Consider the following 21,187-nt stretch of genomic DNA (forward strand, 5'->3'; position numbering starts at 1 on the left):
CGGCGGCAGAAAACGGTTCTCCAAAAGAAAAAAAAAGTGCAAGCAATTGGCGTGCCTCTTCTTCTTTCCCCTCTCATCATCCAGAGTTCCTTTGGCGGCAGGGCTCAGCATGAATGCTAGACCCTCCTACGAGGGGACTCTTAATGAGTCCCAGCTGTTTAAACAGCTCCCGAATGAGATTGCGGAACTCATTCGCACCGCATCGGGGACTCAGTACCTGAATGCGCTTGCGGTGGGCGCGTTGAGGCAAAGATGCACGGAAAGCTTCTTTTGCCTGTATGAACCGATCTTCGTGGACCTGGCAGCCCGTTGGCTTCTGTCGGAGTCCCAGGTCGATCAAACCGATGTTCTATCCGCATTTTCGCGCATACTTCCACTCGCGCCATATCTGCGTTCCTTTGCAAGCCAATATGCCATGTCTCGGGCTGGACCTCTGTCGGCTTTGGCTACGTCCGATGAGCTAACGCTTTCTCAAATGAATGATGCCACCCTCCGAGCCCTATTGATAGCGATTTTTCGACTTCTTTCCTACGACACAGAGACCTTCTCGAAAGCCGTATCGCCATCACAACTCCAGACCCTGTTCCGACACGGAGACCCGTCCGTGAGTTATCTGGCGATTCGATGCTTTGCTATGTACATGAGGGCAGCAGATGCTGCGACGGAGGATATAATTAGGGCAAAGTTTGCAGACAACATTATTGAAGGGGAATGGGAAGGTATTACCATCGACTACCGCTGCCTCGGATTGTGGGAGGAACGCCGGTGGAACGTCCTGGAGAAGCAAGTCCAACTTGCAAGATCTTCCAGGTCTGCTTCGGAGAGCCTGTCACAAATCGAGGCCTTGAGAGACTACTTCACCACTCGAACCGCTGAGGTCTGTGGTGTGCTCATACCCCGCCAGCAGGGCACATCACCTCCGCCGTCCTCAATTGTGAGAACGCCTACAGCTGTGGGTAACTTGCGGAAGATCGCGGCAGCCTTGATCGCTCCTGAGCCTTTACTCCTGACCGGCTTGCCCAACTCCGGAAAGACCACATTGATTAACGATGTTGCAGCGACAATGGGTCAGTCTGAATCGATGGTTACACTACACTTGAACGAGCAGACTGATGCGAAGAGTCTTCTCGGAATGTACTCTACATCTCCTGCCACGGGATCGTTCGCGTGGCAGCCTGGTGTCCTCACCAAGGCTGCAAGAGAGGGCCGCTGGATCTTGATCGAGGATCTGGACCGTGCCCCTTCTGAAGTCATCGGACTTATCCTGCCAATTATAGAAAGAGGAGAGTTGACCATCGCTAGTAGAAGGGAAAGGATCAAGTGCGCTGAAGGTTTTAAGATCATTGCGACCATGAAATCGTCTTACAACATTGCCGGCGAAGAAATTGCCCCAAGCACCAACATCCTTGGCAGCAGGCTGTGGCAGAGAGTACAAATCGATTCTCTAAGTATCGACGAAGTTCGTGAGGTAATCACGCAGAAGTTCCCTCTGCTGGAGTCCCGGGTTCGGACAATCATGGATGTCTACCAAAGGCTTTGTGCTTCCTTCCATGGCAGTCTTGCAATCAAAAGCTCCCAAGGACGTACACCAGGTCTCCGTGATCTTGTCAAGCTTTGCAGCCGGATGCACAGGCGGCTGCAACGCCTTGGTGCTAAGACTGGCTACGAAGCGACGCCGGAGGGTGCCGAGGACGAGATCTTCCTGGATTTTGTCGATGTCTTCTTGAAATATATTCCCGAGAAGAATACAGCAGACACCCTTGCTTTGGTTGTTTCCGAGGCTCTACAGATTTCACCGCAACGGGCACGTTTTTGTCTGCACGAACGCACGCCGACGTATTCAGACCAGGGAAACAGCATAACCCTTGGAAGGGAAGTCTGTCGCAAGATCAAGGTTCCGGGAGGTTCGGCATCAAAGGCTGCTGCTGCTTCGTCTCGTTTTGCCTCCACAAGGGCTGCTTTAGGTCTAATGGAACAGGTCGCGGCTGCTATCCAGATGGCAGAACCTGTCCTCCTTGTTGGAGAAACTGGTATTGGTAAAACGACTGTAATTCAGCAGCTGGCTACCTTGATGCGTCAGAAGCTGACAGTTGTGAACTTGTCACAACAGAGTGAAAGCTCTGATCTCCTGGGAGGTTTCAAGCCTGTGAATATCCGGACTATGGCTGTGCCCATGCATGACGAATTCGTGTCCTTGTTTGAATTGACGTTTTCTGCCAAAAAGAACCAAAAGTTCCTCCAGTCGGTCGGAAAAAGTGTTGCTTCAGGAAACTGGGTACGCCTAGTCAACTTGTGGCATGAAGCTGTTCGCTTGGCTGACGGCGTCTTCAAATCGAGCGGCGGTACCCCAGGTGCCGAGGAGCAACCGACGAAGAAGAGAAAATTGGATTCACCCAAGTATCAGTTCTTGCGGCAGAGATGGGACAGATTTTCGGCACAGTTGCATGATTTCGAGTCTCAAGTGTCACAGGGAGATGCCAAGTTCGCATTTGCTTTTGTGCAAGGTAAAATTGTTCGGGCCCTGCGGAACGGGGAGTGGGTTCTTCTTGATGAAGTTAACCTGGCCTCGCCTGACACGCTCGAAAATATTGCCAGTCTTCTGCACCATGGGAGTGAAGGATCTCCATCCGTACTACTTTCTGAGGCTGGTGATGTGGAACGAGTCTTTGGACATCCTGAATTCCGCATCTTTGGCGCGATGAACCCTGCAACAGACGCAGGGAAGAAGGACCTGCCCCCTGGTCTCCGGTCTCGGTTCACTGAATTCTATGTCCAGTCGCCGGACAGTGATTTGGATGATCTCCTAGCTTTGATTCACAAATACCTTGGTGACTTGGCTATGACGGATTCCAGAGCCGTCCCCGATCTAGCTCAACTTTACATGGAGACTAAGAAGCTCAGCACCGAAAACAAACTCACTGATGGTGCTGGACAACGCCCCCATTTCAGTATTAGAACGCTCGTCCGGGCTCTAATTTATGTTGCTGATCATGCTCACGTCTATGGGCTGCGTCGAGCAATATATGAAGGCTTTTCTATGAGCTTCCTGACTGTGCTCAGCCAAGATTCGGAGAGGTTGCTAGCACCACTTCTCGAGAGACATTTATTCAGCAATGTCAAGAACGCCAGAGGTCTTCTGAATCAGACGCCACGACCACCAACTGACGGCAATGACTATGTTCAATTCAAGCATTATTGGATGCGCCGTGGCCACCTAACCCCCGAAGAGCAGCCTCACTATATCATTACGCCTTTCATCGAAAAGAATTTGAAGAACTTGGTGAGAGCTAGCTCCACCCGGCGATTCCCTGTTTTGCTCCAAGGCCCGACCTCTGCAGGAAAGACGAGTATGATCGAATATCTTGCCAAGGTATCAGGAAACAAGTTTGTTCGTATCAATAACCATGAGCATACTGATCTTCAAGAATATCTGGGAACATATGTCTCCAGTGATGACGGGACACTTCGTTATCAAGAAGGTGTCCTTGTCGAGGCGCTCAGAAACGGATACTGGATTGTTTTGGATGAACTGAACCTGGCCCCTTCTGACGTACTGGAAGCAATGAACCGGCTTCTCGATGACAACCGCGAACTTTTCATCCCTGAGACGCAGGAAGTAGTGCACCCTCATCCCAACTTCATGCTCTTTGCGACCCAAAACCCTGCCGGCCTCTACGGTGGTCGCAAGGTTTTGTCGCGTGCCTTCCGAAACCGATTCTTGGAGTTGCACTTCGATGACATACCGGAGAGCGAGTTGGAATACATTCTGAAAGAGCGGTCTCAAATTGCCCCCTCTTTTTGCACTAGAATCGTCTCTGTGTACCGGAAACTGTCCTTGTTACGCCAGGCAAACAGGCTATTTGAACAAAAGAATAGTTTTGCTACCCTGCGTGATCTTTTCCGATGGGCGCTGCGCCGAGCAGATGATCGGGAGCAATTGGCGATTAATGGTTTCATGCTCCTCGCGGAGCGGGTCCGAAATCCGCAAGAAAGAGCTGCTGTGAAGGGCGTAATTGAAGAAGTGATGAGGGTCAAGATCGACGAGGACGTTATTTACAGTTCCTCTGAGATGGAAAAGCGTGCCCCCCATCTTGCTCAGTTGGCCCCTGGCGTTGTGTGGACGAAGGCAATGAGGAGGCTTTTCGTACTCGTTGCCACTGCGATTGAGAACAATGAGCCCACTCTGCTCGTTGGTGAAACTGGATGCGGAAAGACCCAGCTTTGCCAGGCAGTTGCAGAGATTTACAAGAAAGAACTATTGATTGTCAATGCCCACGTTAATCTTGAGACGGGAGACTTAATAGGAGCTCAACGACCCGTAAGAAACAGGGCAGCAATTGAGAGCCAATTGCTCAGTGATTTGCAAAGCCTGTTCCCGGAGAACGCAAATTCAGGATCTCTCGAGGAACTGAAGCAAGCCTTCGGTGCTTTGAACGCTGATCAACTGCAATCTTCTGATGCCGAATTGGTCTCGCGCATTGAGAGAAACATGGCTCGTTCGAATGCTCTATTCGAGTGGTCCGATGGAAGTTTGATAACTGCAATGAAGACTGGCCAATTCTTCCTGCTAGATGAAATCTCTCTGGCAGACGATTCTGTCTTGGAAAGATTGAACAGTGTTCTCGAGCCTCATCGTTCGATATTGCTTGCAGAAAAGGGCCCGATAGATTCTATGGTTGTTGCCGACGAAGGATTCCAGTTTCTATCTACGATGAATCCTGGTGGTGACTATGGAAAGCGCGAACTCTCGGCAGCTCTTCGGAATCGAATGACCGAGATCTGGGCGCCCCAACTGTCCGAAGACGAGGACATTCTACCGATTCTACAGAAGAAGCTGGACTTGGGGACAGAGCAATTACCCAAGGGGATGCTACAGTTCGCAAAATGGTTCAAGGGAGTGTTCCAAAACTCCTCCACTTCATCCCTCTCACTGCGTGACCTTCTTGCTTGGGTTGACTTTGTCAATAAGTGCCAAAGCTCGGACACACTCTTTTCCATCGTCCAAGGTGCAGCTATGGTTTTCATAGACACTTTGGGTGCGAACCCTGCAGCTATGCTTGCAACAGCGTTGCACAATCTCGATGGCAACCGTCAATTATGTCTTGACAAACTACGTGAGATCTTTGATGTCGATGCATCGGCGATCTATCGACAGAGATCAAGCGTCGATATTGAAGGCTCATCTCTGCGTGTTGGGCCATTCTGCCTGCCAATGAACAGCGACTCAATGCCTGATCCCGAATTCATCATGGACGCACCCACTACGATCGCTAACTCTGTGCGCATCGCTAGAGGCTTACAGCTGCCCAAGCCTATCCTGCTTGAGGGTAGTCCAGGTGTTGGAAAAACAACGCTCGTCACAGCGCTTGCGAGAGCCCTTGGAAAACCGCTTACACGTATCAACCTTTCAGAGCAGACGGATCTTACTGATCTTTTCGGCTCAGACGTCCCTGTCGAAGGTGGTGACGTCGGACAATTTGCCTGGCGAGACGCGCCATTTCTACAGGCAATGCAGCGCGGTGACTGGGTCCTGTTGGATGAGATGAACTTGGCTTCGCAGTCGGTCCTTGAGGGTCTTAATGCTTGCTTGGATCACCGTCAAATGGTATATGTCGCCGAGCTTGACCAAACTTTCAAGAGACATCCCAACTTTGTTCTCTTCGCCGCGCAAAACCCTCATCATCAAGGTGGCGGTAGAAAGGGTCTTCCTGCTTCTTTTGTCAACCGATTTACCGTGGTCTATGCCGACAGCTTCACAGATACTGATTTGAAGAGGATTTGCGCCAAGCTTTTCCCGGGAAGTCCTGCTCATCAAACCGAAGGACTAGTTGAGTTCGTGTCTCTTCTCAACAAAGCTATTCAGGAGCGACGGTTAGGCGCTATCGGCGGCCCTTGGGAGGTCAACCTGCGAGACATTCAAAGATGGCTCCAGTTGGCAGACCGTGGCAGCTTGCAGATACCTACCCAGAGTTTCCTGGAAGTTATCATCTCTCAGCGGTTTAGGAGCGAGGAAGATCGGCAGTTGGTCTCCAAGTTGTACAAGACGGTTTTCAGTGACGCTTCGACGCATGCCAAGAGCTACTACCACAACCTGACAACGGAGTACATACAAGTCGGACTCGGGATCATGCAGCGAGACTTGCTGTTGCAGGAGACAGCCAGCCCCCAAATGAGGATACTTCCAGGAGACCTCCCCGTCCTAGAGTCACTCATGTTGTGCATAGAACAGTCTTGGCCTAGTATTCTGGTGGGCTCATCTGGCTGTGGCAAGACGACCCTCATTAGGAAGCTTGCTGCCCTGAATGGTGCTAGTCTAGTCGAGCTAGCATTGAGCGCGGATACTGATACAATGGACTTGGTTGGTGGATTTGAGCAGATCGACTACAGGAGAGAAATCTCATCCCTTGTGCAACAAATCGCGGTCTTCCTCCGACGCCATGTTATCTCTGCCTATGCATGCAATGATCTGGCGGCAGCAGCTCCCGCTTTCCTGGCACTTTACGAGCAACTACAAAGTCCAGATGTCCAATTAGATGCTGTATGCTCGTCACTGCAGACTCTCTGCCAATCATGGCCCCATGATGCACTGGAGAAGCTTTTCAACCATGCTCAGCATTTGCTGACAGTCACTAAGCAGTCTGATAGCATGAAGGTGGGATTTGAGTGGACCGAGGGAGTATTAACACAAGCCGTTCAACATGGACAGTGGGTTGTTCTCGACAACGCCAATCTCTGCAACCCATCGGTTCTGGATAGGCTGAACTCACTTACGGAGCCAAACGGAGCTCTCATCCTGAATGAGCAACGCACTGAGGATGGAAATGCCCGCATAATCAGGCCTCACCCTAATTTCAGACTGTTCCTGACGATGGACCCTCGCCATGGTGAGCTGTCTCGAGCCATGCGGAACCGATGTGTTGAGATATGCTTCTTGTCTCAGGATAACAACGATATCACCGCCACGTCGATGCCTGCATACACCCACCAATCTTCTCTGTATCGCCTTCGGTCGGTCTGGGAAATGGATTTGTCCTTGCCTAGAGAGGACAATACCGACAACCTCCATGAAGTGTGCCTCGACCATCTTTCATTCTCAGACCTGTCATATCTTCAGCGGGCACTCAAGCTCACGCCGCAATACGGCTCAGACATCGCGAGAGAGCCCTTCTCTTTGGCCTTAGATCGATATGTTTCTGCCATACATGATAACTCGTCAAGCAAAGCTTTCGAGAGCACCAAGAAGGAAGTCATGCTTGGCCGTGCTTCTTTTGCTATTCAAGGAAGGCTGCAGCCTCTTCACCCTCTGGTTAATGAACCGTTGGCTTCCATCCTGCACCAAGATGTGCCTTTGGTGTGGCTCATGATTTTAGCCTACCTGCAAGAATACAAGCTTGACCTACATCGCCTTAGACAAGACTTGCTGCAAGCCGACGAATCAGGAAAACAGCTCAAGCCAAGCCAAATGAGTCGCCTCCAGCGGTCATTAGCTTCTGGAAGGATACCCTCTTTGTTGAAAGATACAACGCAGCCGGTTGGCCCGTTCCTATCTGACTGCGGCCAAGCCATGTACGATTTCATACAGAACCTTGACCATGACGTTCTTCAGGCCCCCGAAGTGGTGCGAGCTCTCCGAGCTATCCTCGACTTCATCAAAGATGTACTCGCAATGACAGCTTCCCATGACCTGGACCAGGGTGAATTTCAAATCTATCTACAGATTGGCAAGGAATTGTGCGCTTCGCTGTTAGACACGTGGGCGCCATTGAAGCAACTTGCATTCGCGTTCTCCCAAGCCCTTGATCGGTTCCAAGAGGATTGGGCGTTGACCACAGGCCTAAGCATGCAACGGCTTTGGGAGTCATGGAGACCAGTAACCCCTTCGACGCAAAGCCAACTGACGTCGCTGCTCGAATTGGAGAGCGTTGCCTCTGAATTTACCCAGGTTGCGACGAAAACTCACCTGGACTTAGCTCAATTGAGCCAGGTGCGCAACTCTCTCATTGCCGGCCAGGAAGCTATTCTCCGGAACGGTTCTGATGAAGGATATCCCACACAAGTATGTTCTTCCACATTTTGCTGTTTCATTTGCACATGAAACTAATCAATTCTAGGTCCTCCGGCAAACGGTCGCCGAATTGGCAGCTTGCGTTCAAGACGCCGATCCAACACTGCGCCCCTATTTCTCGACTAGCTTTGAGACTTTGTGCCAGTACAACGATATCGCTTCGCTATGCAAGGGTCAAGTTGGTGATGACCAGGTTGTGCGAGCTATCCTGCCTTTACTTGCCAGCCGTGCTGCACGGCCCTTGGATGGGTCGAGTTTCCAAAGTCCCATACCTAACCTCCTTCACAAGATCTCCTTGTTCTCAGGATCCGAAAATCCCTCTGTGTTCGGATCGGCCATTAGCGGCACAGTCTCACTATCGCTGTTGGAGAGATTGGCATTCGTTGGCTCTACGAACTTGGGCCAGATGAATGCATTGGAGGTAGAGAAGAAGACTCTTTCTCAGGCGTTGACTCTGACAACCCGAGAGATTGGTTTGGACCAGTTCAAGGTTCTACGGCAGGTCCTGGCAAGGCTCACACTGGAGCTTGTCTTCGTGCACAGAGAGTTCCTTGAGCCTCAGTCTTTGGAGGCGTTGACTAGCATTCTTCGCGCAGTCGAACAGACTGGTCAATATGCTGGCCCGGCAGTGCAAGAACTTCGGGCGGCAGCGAGCCTGCCTAAAGAACACTATTTCAGGCGATTCGTAAAAGAGGACCTTCCCAGGCTGGTTGCCTCGCTAGCAGCCGATGCACAAGCTGGCGAAGCTCCGGTAGACAGCACTGGAGCCGCAATCGTTCAACTGGCTGTCATCTTCCTGCGCCTCTTTGTCCCAGATAAGCCTTTTGATCCTTCATTGGGCTTGGTTGTGCAGAGGAAGCGACACGCGCAACGCTCGTCGGAGCTTACGGCAAAGGCCGAAGCTATCACTTCCTTCGAGGTTGGCTTCTCTGGCCAAACTTCGAACATACGGGTTGAACTTTTGCAAAAGGAACTGCACGATCTTGGTTCGGCACCGCCTCCATCTTCTGTCAGCAGACCTCCGATCTCCGAGCTAAATCTGCTCCATGGGGAGTTTTCAAGCCTGGTAAAGTCGGTGCTTGAAAGGCACCCCGAGCAAATCGTTTCGGCCAGTGAAAACCAGGGCGAAAAGCAGAGGATGCTTGGTTTGCTGCGTGATAATGTTCGCCAGCTCAGCCACCGCCTCAGTACAAACTACCGCTCCTACGATGACATTACGACACCTGTTGTCCGGTTCCTTCAGATTCTGGACATGGGTCTCTACCTTTCTTCGACTCCATCTGGCGAATCAAGTGACCTTCAGATACTGAATGCTGTTAAGGAGACTACGCCATTCCTTGGAGGAATGATCCATCCTAATTCAGAGCTTAGGTCGGCAGCCAGCTCGACTGTCAACACGGATCTGTGGTTCCATGAACTGTCCTCGTTGAGATTGGCTGAGAATGCGGACCCGGGAGTTATTCGGACCCAGGCTGGGCGTGATACTCTACGCCGCCTTTTCGAGCAGTTCCACGCTCTATGGAAAACCAAACTGCGCGAAGATCAAGAAGATGAGGCAAGGAAGTCCGAGCTCTACCACTACAAGGGCTCTTGGGAAGATAGCGAGGAGGTCGATGAAAATGAACTACGTCAGCTGTTCCCCACCTATGACCAAGATGCAGAAGAGGAAGAAGGCCAAGGGCCGGCTCGCTACGATCCGAAGGCTATCTCGATCAGGCTTGCATCATTGCATGCCAGACTGTTCCAGTCGGAAGATCGTGAGGAAGCTTTGTCAACTTACGTCAAGCAAGCTTCCCTGTTACTGGGATCTAAGTGGTCAGAGGACACTCTCAGTGTACCGAATGTGGATCCTAAGGATCAGCTCTCAGGTGTCCTCTTGCTTCTGGAAGACTCTATCAACACAGGTCAGAATCAGCCGGCAGCCAAATATAACTTCTATGTGGATGCGAACATCGCCGAAGCAAAGAAGCTGGTGACCTTGACTTTGTCAACGAAGGCTCGGTTCACTCAGATTCAGAAGGCCTGGCCCGACCATGCTGTGTTGGAGGACGTCATCCAGTGTTGCAGAGAGATTCTCCAATTCAAGCACACTGAGCCTGTCGCCAAGTTCATTACCAAGGTTGAAAAGCTTCATGCACTTGTTCATGAATGGCAGCTCGTAGCGAGCAGAGAATATTCGGCTGCGTCTGTGTATGAAGAGATCACCGCATTGATCATCGGCTGGCGACGACTTGAGCTATCCACGTGGGCGAAGCTTCTGGACATCGAGAACGAAAAATGCACCCAGGATGTAGGCTCATGGTGGTTCATCGCCTATGAGGCTATCATTCGGGCCCCCATGCAAATTGCAGAGTCCGGCCAGATGGAGATGAGCGAACACGTGCAAGAGATTACTGCTACGTTGGAGCAGTTCTTTAACTCGACGACCCTGGGACAGTACAGTGAGCGCCTTCAACTTGTCAAGAATTTCCAGTCTCTGCTCTTGCTCTATGTCCAGGATATGCCGGCTTTGAAACAGCTTATCTCTGCTTTGGACAACTTCATTGTGCGCTACAAGCAATTCGAACCTATTGTGCACAAGCAGCTGGTGGAGAAGCGGGCAGCCCTCGAGAAGGATATCAAGGAGCAGATTCAGTTGGCTAGCTGGAAAGATACCAATATTGTCGCACTCAAAGAAAGCGCACGCCGCTCACACACCAAGTTGTTCAAGCTGGTCCGCAAATACCGTGAAGCCTTGGGGCAATCGGCGCAACCCATCGTGGAACAGGACATGCCGGATAATAACGATGACAGCGGAGTTACCCAAAATGATGTTGTCATAGCCTCACGCGTGTTCCCTGAAGCACTCGCAATGTGCCAAAAGGAAGGAGTTTGGACCGATAGACCCCCGCGATTCAAGAACCCCGATGCGACTGCTAGCAGCATGATGCAACTTTATACATCGATTCCCGCCGAGTTTGACGTCGCAGAAGATCTCGACGGCTTTGTCAAGTATGTCATCGAGAGTATCCAGGAGTTCAAGTCGCGGACGCCGAAGACTCTCACTGAGGAGAATACAGAGGATGTCCAGCATCTCAAGGTCCAGAAGCGCCGTTTCTACGCGGATACCTTGCGGCGAATCATGGATATGGGAGTGAAGCGTAGCGCGAGTACCAATTTGATTGAAACCCAGGCATCTATTGCACAGATCCTTGCCTCCAGTCCAGCCTTGGAAGCTGACTCTGTGCTATCACAGCTGGCTAAGAGTTCCGACTTGTACTACCATAGGTTCTTGGACTTGCTTCCTCGCGTTCGTGCGGCGGCACACAACTATGCGGAAGATCTCAGCAATGTTGAAGTTTCCAGGAGTTCAGGGTCTATCGAACACTTGTTGTTCCTCGCCCGGAAGCAGAGAGCGTCGATCTCACCAGCGCTTACCGATCTGACAGCGTTACAGTCGACACTTCTGAAGGTTTCGAATCTCTGGAATTCTGGCTGCTCTTCTATTTCCAAGGATCACCCACAGTTCCCGATTGAGAGAGTCGAGGTAACGAGGGCAGTGGCATGGCTGACGCCTGTACTTGGACTTGCCGCCACTGTTATTGGTCTGCACGCCAAGTTCTCTGGCATCGGTTCGAGAAGTATCTTAGATGGCCTGCAGACTTGGAAGGGCACATTCGATCGGTTGAAGACTTCTCTGGGTAATCTTCCTCAGCTGCCACACGGTGTCTCCTCGCAGTTGTACAGGGACACTGTCCAGGAGGCTTCTGCATCCCTTGAGCAATTGAGCAGCAACCTCACAAAATGGGCTGAAGAACGTCCTGACCTGACCTTTGTGCTTGGCCAAATAGTCCCTTGGGTGAAGGTCAACGTGATGTCTCCAGACTGTGAACTTGATGAGACCACCGTATCCCTTGACAAATTCGATGCGGGTCTCGTTGCAGCTGTTGACAGAATCCTTGTTAGCCTCCAGAAATTGAAGGAGATTCCTTCCTCGCTTGCCAATACTGGTTCTCTGGCGCGGAGTGACGAGTTCTTCGTCAAATCCTTGAAGGCCCTTCATATATCTGGCATCAAATCCTCGCTTGAATCTGTTCTTGATCAATTGCAGCACATCCAGGCTGGCTCAGGTTCTGGCATTCCATTTGCGGTCGCACTTGTGACGAGCTTGCTGCCTATCATGCACAAGTACTTCCATATCAGCAAAGATGTTGTGGATCGCTACTTGGTTGTACACCGGGAGACTTGTAAAATGTCCTACATTCTCACCAAGTGCTTCGCTCAAATCGCTTCCGAAGGCTTCTGCAGTCCCGCAGAAGCATCTACGGAAGAGAGCAAATCCGGCAAGCTTGAGAGCGGTACTGGCCTGGGAGAGGGAGAGGGTGCTGAAGACATCAGCAAAGATGTTGGAGATGACGAGGATCTGTCGGAGCTTGCTCAGGAGCAAAAGGGCGAGTCTACCGAGGACCTTGAAAACTCAGAGGACGCAGTGAACATGGACAATGAGGAAATGCAGGGCGAAGAAGGCGAGCGGAAAGAAGGCGACGAGGAAGACAATGAAAGCGGCGACGAAGAGGAAGATGGCGACATTGACGAGGAAGTCGGCAGTGTTGATGATCTTGATGCTACGGCAGTTGATGAAAAGATGTGGGACGGTGAGCACGACGACAAGCAGAAGGAAACTGAGACCAATGAAGGCAAGGGTCAGGCCGAGTCTGACGAACAGACGGCGGCGGAGGAAAAGAAACAGGAGAAGGAGAAGGAGAAGGCCCAGGAAGGCGAGCAGGGTGAGGTGGACGAGAATGAGGAGGAAGAGGAAGATGAGGAGGGTGAAGATAAGCCTGATGATGAAGGCGAGGCCGTGGGACGTGAGGATATGGATGTGACCGATCCTCAGGCAAAGGAAGAAGAGGCCCTGGACCTTCCGGACGAGATGCAACTTGACGGCGAAGAGAAGGGCGAAGAAGAGAATGAGAGTGACGATGGCCTTGACGGCATGGATGACGATCTCCCCCCTCTTGAGGAGAACAATGAGCAGCAAATGGACGGAAAGGATGTTGGCGAGGATGAGGCCATGGAGGAAGGAGAAGGCGCCGAGGAACAGGAGCCCGAGCAGACGGAGGAGGGCATGCCAGACGAGGAGGCCGCCGAGACCAATGAAGGCGAGGGCAATGACGAGGCGGACGAAGCCGGCGAGGAGGCTGAAGAGGAGAAGGATGATTTCCTGGCTCAGCGCGACGAGAACGAGATGGCCGGAGAGGAAGTGGCTCCCAGTGAAGCAGTCAATGGTGGCCTTGGGGCTGATCAAGACCAGAACCAAGAGAAGGGCGCGTCTGGTAACGCACAGCAGGAGAACGGCTCAACTGATCCTTCCGACCAGAAGGAGCAGCAGACCGGTGCAGCCCAAGAGGGTGACGAGAACCAAAGGCACCAAGAAGAGGGTGGTGCGAATGATGCAAACCCAGACGACCCTCAACTGCAGGCTTTCAAGAAGCTGGGTGACGTTCTCGAACAATGGCACCGCCGCCAGAAGGAGATCATGGAGTCCTCCAAACAGGAAGAGGTCGAGACTGAGGATCCCATGCCCCAGGACGCAGACATGGCCGACGCTGACTTTGAACATCTCCGCGATCAAGACGACGTGGCAGACACCCAAGCTCTGGGTCAAGCCAGTGAAGAACAGGCGAAAGCTCTGGACCAGAACAAGGGAGTCGAGTCGGACGTCAAACCCGAAGGCAACGACGTGCTGCCGGATGTCACAGACGACGACCAACAGCAGCTCCCAGACAACAAGCTCGAGGACGAGATGCAACTGGATCAGGGACTTCCCTCAGAGTCACAAATGGCCGGTGCCATGATTCCTGGCAACACCCACACCCAGGAACGGACCACCGACACCACCGGTCAACAAGAACTAAACGAGGAGCTCGATGAAGTCGACGCCCATCTCGCCGCCATCCACCTCTCTTCCAATCTCCCGCCCCTGACCCCCCGCGACGAGGCCCAACGTCTCTGGTCCTACTACGAGTCAGCCACCACCGACCTCTCCCTCTCGCTGACCGAACAACTCCGCCTCATCCTCGCCCCTACCCTGGCCACCAAACTACGCGGCGACTTCCGCACCGGAAAGCGTCTCAACATCAAGCGCATCATCCCCTACATCGCCTCCCAATACAAGCGCGACAAGATCTGGATGCGCCGCTCCATCCCCTCGAAGCGTAACTACCAGATCATGCTCGCCGTCGACGACAGCAAGTCCATGCTCGAAAGCGGCAGCGGCCAACTCGCCTTCGAAACCCTCGCCCTAGTAGCTAAGAGTCTCAGCATGCTCGAAGCCGGCGATCTCTGCGTCCTCGGCTTCGGCAACGAAGACCACGTCCGCGTCGCCCACGAGTTCGGCAAGCCCTTCTCCTCCGAGGCCGGCACCCAAGTCTTCCAGCACTTCAGCTACCAGCAAACCGGCACGAACGTGCGCAAGCTCATCGCCGACTCCATCGCCCTCTTCCGCGAGGCCCGCTGGAAGCAGTCCCCCGGTAGTGGAAACGCGGACCTGTGGCAGCTGGAGCTGATCATCTCCGATGGTATCTGTGAAGACCACGAGACTATTCAGCGGCTGGTGCGCCAGGCACAGGAGGAGCGCATCATGATCGTGTTTATCATTGTGGATGCTGTTAAGGGTAGCTCGATCTTGGATCTGAGTCAGGCCAGCTTTGAAGATGATGGTAGTGGGGAGATGAAGTTGAGGATGAAGAGATATCTAGAGGGTTTCCCGTTCCCTTATTATCTTGTTGTTAGGGATGTCAGGGAGTTACCGGCTGTTTTGGCCACGGCGTTGAAGCAATGGTTTGCTGAGGTGGTAGATGTGTCGTCTTGATTTATTGATTCATTATTTGTTTGTTTAGAAAAAAAGTTAGCATGTTAGTATAGTTCTTGTTATGGTTTAGATGTATATACGGCCTTTAGTGTATTTAGAATATTTCATTTATAGCATCTATTTCTTTTAACTTCCCGGTTGTGATTGGTAGTTCCACCATCTCATAGGATTATCTGACTATATCAACTACTACTATTCAAGTACCCAAAGCAGGACTACCATCAACAAAGTCCACATTTGTCACTCGGATAGTACTCATAAACTCCACCCATGCAATCCCATCCCACCACAGACTACACTACATACACTACACTATACACACACCCAATACCCAATGAAAATAATCACCACCCATACTTCGCCCCCGCCTCCCTCTTATTCCTCCTCCCAGCAGCAAAGCTCTCCTCCAGCGCCTCACGCTGCGTACTCGCCGCATTCACCAACTGCTGCAGCGTATGCTTACCCGGCGCAATCGCCCTAACAGGATTATGTTGCTGCGCTGCCAGCTCCGTATGCGCCAGCTCCTGGTTCGTAACGTACTCCTGGTCCGTATTGAAGTGCAAGACGCGGGAACTGGCCGCCACGGATTCAGGTGCGTTGCGGCCGAAGAGTTGGCGTCGTTGGGCTTTCGAGAGGTTAAGGTCGTCGGCGATGGTGCTGAGTGTGTTGTTGTCGGATGTAGTGGTTTGGTATGTGGGTTGCTGTGCTGTGGTGGTATCTTCGGGGGCGGGTGAGGGCCCGGCGGGAGCGGAGTTGAGGGGGGTGTAGACTAGGGGTTCGTAGGTTGTTGCTGTGGTGGTGGGTGTAGAGGTAGAGTTGTCGTCGTCGGCGGCGGAGAGGGAGAAGAGGCTGATTTTGGGTTTTGGTGGTGGTGGTGCAGCAGCAGCCGCCGCCGCCGCCGCAGGCGTAGCTGTAGATGCAGATGCAGATGTAGACGAAGCTCCCACCGGCCCATCCTCCTTCCTCCGTACAGCAGCAGCAGCAGTGGGCATGAGATCCGAAACAACCTTCCTCTTCTTCTGCTGCGACGCCCTCCCCACAGACAACGGCTTGAACATCATCGGGTTACCCTTCAACTTGACCTCCTCTGGCTTCTTCGTCTGCGGTAGAGTCTCCTCTCCTCCCCTATTCTTGTCCTCATCATTCCCGAAATCCAATTCCTGATTCCTCATACTCCCCGCCTTGGGTATCGTCTCATCCTCATCCTCATCATTATTATTATTCTTATTACCTAGGCTTCCAAACGCCCGCTCATTCCGCATCTCCGCATCCGCCTCGCGATCAAATCCCGGCGCTGCGCCCGTCTTTAGACTGAATATCTTGCGCGCGGGTGCTTTTTTCTCTGTCGCGCTGTTGCTGCTCACGGTAGTAGTTGTGGTTTTCTTCGGCGCAGGTAGGAATGAATTAAAGCCGGAGAATACACCACCGCCGCTGCCGCCTAACTTGGGTTTCTTGCGCGGGCCATTGTCTTCGTCGCCGTTGTGTTCGGGTTTGATGTCTGGTAATGCGACGCGGATTTTGCGGGGGTTGGTGCGGTCGACGAGTTTATTGTTGTTACTGTTGCTGGTAGTTGTGGTTGCGGTAGTGGTAGTGGTGGGTTTCTTCGGGGCTTGTTGGGGTTGAGGAACGGTGGTTTCAGGCTCTGAGTCCGAGGCTTCGGAGTCGGAGTAGGCGACGAGGGCCATTATGGGTAAGAGAGGTTTTGAGTGTGGTGGTGATGTGTGGTTGGAATTTGGGAGGGAAGAAGGTGGATGGGTTGGAGGCTTGGAGCTGCTGCGGCGAAGTGATATTCTCGGGTTGGGCGAGAATGCGGATAAGTTATGTTTGGGATTAGTAAGCTGTGCAGGGTTCGGTGCAGAGGGTTGATGCCACGATCGATGGGGTTTGGGGGTTAGTATAAGAGATAGAGGAAACTAACGGGGTGCTAGTCTCTCTAGTGACTATTTAGTAAAGTCACAACAGCACTGAATATGGAAGAAAGTGTCAAGAGCAATGACATCATCGACAATATAGAAATATTCACGATCAGATAAGATAAGATCGGCTTACTCAGGTTCCTCGAAATGTCGCGCCTTCCAATCAATCACTTTCTCTCCACCATCTACATCCTAACTCATCATATACTCTTTCTCTCTCTAGCAATACCATACACCTTCTACAGTCATCGCAATGCTCTAATAAACACCATATTGTTACCACAACCTCACAATAACCCAAACTCCAACCTACATCAAAGCCTATCATAAAAATGACTACCTCACCACCAGCACAACCCCCCGACACAACCACAACCCCAACCTCACCTACACCAGACACCACCACTTCCAACGAACCCACGAACGCACACCCCCGCCCCACAAAATTCCGCTTCAAAGACCCCTCCCGAAAGCGCCATCGCCATCACCACTCATCCTCCCACAAAAAAAACCCCCAACGCACCCCCTCCCCAAAACGCAAAAAACACCGCGCCCCGCACCGCCGCAAACACACCATCTCACCACCTCCCTCCCCATCGCAGACCACATCTCGCTTCTCCCCCAGCACCGCCTTCCGAGAATCCCTCTTCGACGCGCTGGGCGACGACGAAGGCGCCGCATACTGGGAGTCCGTCTACGGCCAACCGATCCACACATACTCGGTGCCGGAGGTGCCTAGGGGGCCGAATGGCGAGCTGGAGATGATGGACGAGGAGGAGTACGCGGCGTATGTGCGACGGAAGATGTGGGAGCGGACGAGGGAGGGGATGCTTGCGGAGGAGGAGAGGATGAGGGAGGAGAGGAGGAGGGTGAAAGAGAAGGAGAGGAGGAAGGAGAGGGAGAGGGGAGAGTGGGAGAGGGCTGTGGAGGAGAGTTTGAGGAGGGGGAGGGAGAGGAAGAGGAGGAGAGGGTGGAGGGGGGTTTGGGGGAGGGATTGTGCTTGTTGGGGGGAGTTGGATGGGGTAGTTAGGGGTGGGGAGGATGGTGGTGGTGGAAAGAGGTTTGAGGAGGTGGTGTTTTGGCCGGTTGAGAGTGGGGAGAGGAGGGATGTGGGGAGGAAGGAGGTGGAGGAGTTTATGAGGGAGTGTGCGAGGGTGGTTGATGAGGATGGAGAGGATAAAGATGGGGATGGATTGCTGGGGTTGTTGAAGACGGAGAGGGTGCGGTGGCATCCGGATAAGATTCAGCATCGGTATGGGAAGTTGGGGATTGATGAGCGGGTGTTGAAGAGTGTGACGGAGGTGTTTCAGATTGTGGATCAGATGTGGAGTGAGGAGAGGAAGAAAGGAAATTAGTAGATGGGTGATTGATGTTATTATACCCATGGAGTCTTGTGTATACTGTTTTGGTTGGCGTTTGTTATGATACCCTACTATGTACTTTGTTTACTAGGTTGGTCGTCAACTTTTCGCGTTGCAAGGAAGCAAGCAAAATCATAGATAGATACAACTGATATAACGCGACACGGCTATGCAAGGATAAATGACACATTTTCTGTTCTGTTTCTGGTTCTGTTTCTCTCTTAATCTCCTCATTCTGCCAACATCTAGAACCGCGAGTAGCGGTGCTTGGTGCGGTACGCAGTGTACCCAACATAGCCTCCAACAACCACAGCGAAGAACAGAATAGTCTTGAACAGGAACCATCCCCAGCTGCCCTTCTGCTTACGGCGCTTGACACGACCAGTGTCACGGCCCTTGCCCGAGCGGGAACCGCTGCTACTGCTGCCGCTGCCGCCACCAACGCTGTACAAGTTCTGGGCCTTGACGGAGATGATGTCGTGGTTGTCGCTGAGCTCACCAGTCTCGGCAGAGAAGCCCAGGTAGGCGACAGAGGGGATGGCAATGTTGTACTCGGGGGCGGTCAGCTCAAAGCAGGGGATCCAGCTGTCCTCGGACTTGTACTGCAGGTCCAGGGTCAAGGACTTGTCCTGGAAGTAAGTCAAGCGGGCCTTGGTAGGGATGGATGCGCCACGGAGACCACGAGCCTATATCATCGTTAGATCAACATTCATACCATCACGGCACACTACACTCACAGAACAGCCAGCCAGTTCATTAGCCTTGCCATCGTGAGCCTGGTCATAGGTAGTCTGGCCGTCGCCCATCATGGCCATGACGTAGGGGAACGAAGTGCCGGGACGGTTGTTCTTGTACGTATCGAAGAAGATACCCAGACCCTCAAAGTTGTCCGTCGAACCGAAGACAGGACCCTGGGTGGCGCGCTGCTTGGTGAGCCACATGGCGAAACCATCGCCGTGCAAGTTGCCGGACCCTTCGATCTTGAATTCAACCTCGATCTACATATATCAGAACCATCCTAATCCCAGGGAAAGCGCATCAACTAACCTCCCAGTTCGTCGCGGTCAAAGGCACACGGGAGAAGATCCATCCCTGCTGCGACGGGCGATCGGACGTAAGACGGATGTATCTAGGAAGTCGTTCAGCATAAGCTCTCTCCCAATCCCTGCTATCCACAAGCAAAGCGAACATACTTGTCGGCGCGAACTATCGTGTCACCACCAAAATCGAACCAGCGGCTTTGGAAGTCGGAATCCAAGTATGGCTGCGAAGACATTAATATGATGCGCGAGCTTAGCTGCAGCTATAAGCTACGTACCGGTGAAAGACTGTGCGTGCGAAGCTATCCCCGACAGTTAGCAGCTCACTCTATGACCGAAAACAGCAGCATACACACCGGAATGCTCTTGACATTGTCATCACCATCGTAGGCGCTGGCCAGAGGCACGCTGGCCAAGCCAGCCCAGCACAAAAGAGACGAAAGCCGCGGAAGTAGCATGATTGCCGAGTAACAAGCGCACAGTAGTAAGGATCAAGCCAAGCGACCGTGCAAGAAAGATAAGTGTAGGTGTGGTGAAAGATAGACTGCAGCTAATAGAGTAGGCGATATCGTCAATTGTCACCGGGACATCAACAAAAACCAAGGGTGAGCGGCGTGGGGGGAGGGGAGGTTCAATTGAGTAAATAGAAGGAGTAGATCCGGGAAAATGGAGGTGTGCAGGAGGATAAATGAAAGAACGAACACCGGGGGAAACTTTAGTCAACGAGAAAGAGGAAGCAGAAGAAGAAGCGGAGAGGAGGGGACAGATCAGAGATCGACGCAAGAAAAGAAAGCCGAGTATAATATAACTTAGCTGGGCGATGGGAAGGAAGTGTAGAACTCCAAGTGTCCACATCGCCGGGGCGGTGGCGCAGCAACCTTACTTTCCTTTTTCCTGTGGCTCACTAGCCACACCTCCGTCGGAGCTCAAAAGATCTTGTCTCATCAACTGCTATATACTGCATTACTACGTATTGCATCCATCCATTATACCATTGCATTATTCCACAACCACACGACTCTAACATACATTCACACACCACTAGATTTCACAATGGGTATCTTCGGCGGCTCTTCTTCCCCCTCCACCGACACCTCCAGCAAGGAAGTCAAGGAGGCCCTTTTCAAGCAGGTCCAGGCCGAGTCCGCTATGAGCAACGCCCGCACTCTGATCTCCGTACGTTACATCCTTATCCAGGAGATAATAAATCAAGATATTGTGCTAACATACTTGTCTCCTCTAATAGAACGTCAACGAACATTGCTTCGAAGCCTGTGTTCCCAATCCCGGAACCTCCATGTCCGCCGGCGAACAGGCCTGCCTGACCGACTGCATGGAGAAGTACATCGCCTTCTGGAACACCGTTAGCCGCACATATACCCGTCGCGTGGGCACCGAGCAGAAGAGGATGCTTGCGCTGTGATTTGCTATCATATACGCTTCTTTGATATCCGTGCTTGGTTGGGAGTGGTCCATTTCCTCTACCATGTGTTTGGCCATGTTGTGATCCGATCCAGAGGTCTTTTTTCATTGACTGGTGTGTGATATGAGGCAGTGGCCACTGGTGTGATGATATTTGTGTGTATATTATACGGACGGACGGTTTTGGTTCGGGCTGCCGGTGGCGTTTTGAAAAGATAGAGCCTTGGATGGCAGGCTATGCTTATGATGACACTGTTGGGGGACCAGCGTCCAATTATCCAAGACTACTTTTTATTGCAATGGCCAAATCAAATATGTACATTATACAACTGCCTCCACAGGGACAGGGAAAGGGATAAAAGGAAAGATGACATCAAGAATGACCCAGAGTAGCTCCCCAGTATTTGCACAATATGACTATAGAATAAGCAGGAGAAATGGAAAAAAAGAAACGGGTGCCGTAGGTGACCAATTCACCAGTCAACGGTCGACATAATCACGAGGACCCCCCGAAGCTTCCAGCACAAACA

The 21,187-nt window shown here is 52.2% G+C and overlaps 5 protein-coding genes across 5 annotated transcripts; 3 read left to right on the forward strand and 2 right to left on the reverse strand.

The window, feature by feature from the left end:
- Positions 1-109: 109 nt before the first annotated feature.
- On the forward strand, positions 110-15,236 carry BO85DRAFT_510947 (AAA family ATPase midasin; the record flags this gene model as incomplete). The annotated part of the gene is made up of 2 exons (XM_025664569.1): positions 110-8,056; positions 8,112-15,236. The coding sequence occupies 2 exons, from the start codon at positions 110-112 to the stop codon at positions 14,916-14,918; spliced, it is 14,754 nt and encodes a 4,917-aa protein (XP_025517810.1). The 3' UTR covers positions 14,919-15,236.
- BO85DRAFT_447756 (PRCC domain-containing protein) lies at positions 15,024-16,683 on the reverse strand. The gene has a single exon (XM_025659783.1). It carries the CDS (start codon positions 16,601-16,603, stop codon positions 15,263-15,265), a length of 1,341 nt encoding a protein of 446 aa, XP_025517811.1. The 5' UTR covers positions 16,604-16,683; the 3' UTR covers positions 15,024-15,262.
- A 297-nt stretch (positions 16,684-16,980) lies between these two features.
- On the forward strand, positions 16,981-18,314 carry BO85DRAFT_252758 (uncharacterized protein). The gene has a single exon (XM_025654948.1). It carries the CDS (start codon positions 17,167-17,169, stop codon positions 18,187-18,189), a length of 1,023 nt encoding a protein of 340 aa, XP_025517812.1. The 5' UTR covers positions 16,981-17,166; the 3' UTR covers positions 18,190-18,314.
- Positions 17,998-20,053, reverse strand: BO85DRAFT_393837 (legume-like lectin family protein). The gene is made up of 6 exons (XM_025656899.1): positions 19,592-20,053; positions 19,514-19,537; positions 19,389-19,459; positions 19,243-19,324; positions 18,933-19,193; positions 17,998-18,881 (listed from the first exon to the last, which is right to left on the reverse strand). Exons 1-6 carry the CDS (start codon positions 19,691-19,693, stop codon positions 18,441-18,443), a joined length of 981 nt encoding a protein of 326 aa, XP_025517813.1. The 5' UTR covers positions 19,694-20,053; the 3' UTR covers positions 17,998-18,440.
- A 235-nt stretch (positions 20,054-20,288) lies between these two features.
- On the forward strand, positions 20,289-20,658 carry tim13 (protein translocase subunit TIM13; the record flags this gene model as incomplete). The annotated part of the gene is made up of 2 exons (XM_025655854.1): positions 20,289-20,411; positions 20,482-20,658. The coding sequence occupies 2 exons, from the start codon at positions 20,289-20,291 to the stop codon at positions 20,656-20,658; spliced, it is 300 nt and encodes a 99-aa protein (XP_025517814.1).
- Between the last annotated feature and the right edge of the window lie 529 nt (positions 20,659-21,187).

Source organism: Aspergillus piperis (assembly GCF_003184755.1).
Source record: "Aspergillus piperis CBS 112811 unplaced genomic scaffold BO85scaffold_5, whole genome shotgun sequence".
Lineage (NCBI taxonomy): Eukaryota > Fungi > Ascomycota > Eurotiomycetes > Eurotiales > Aspergillaceae > Aspergillus > Aspergillus piperis.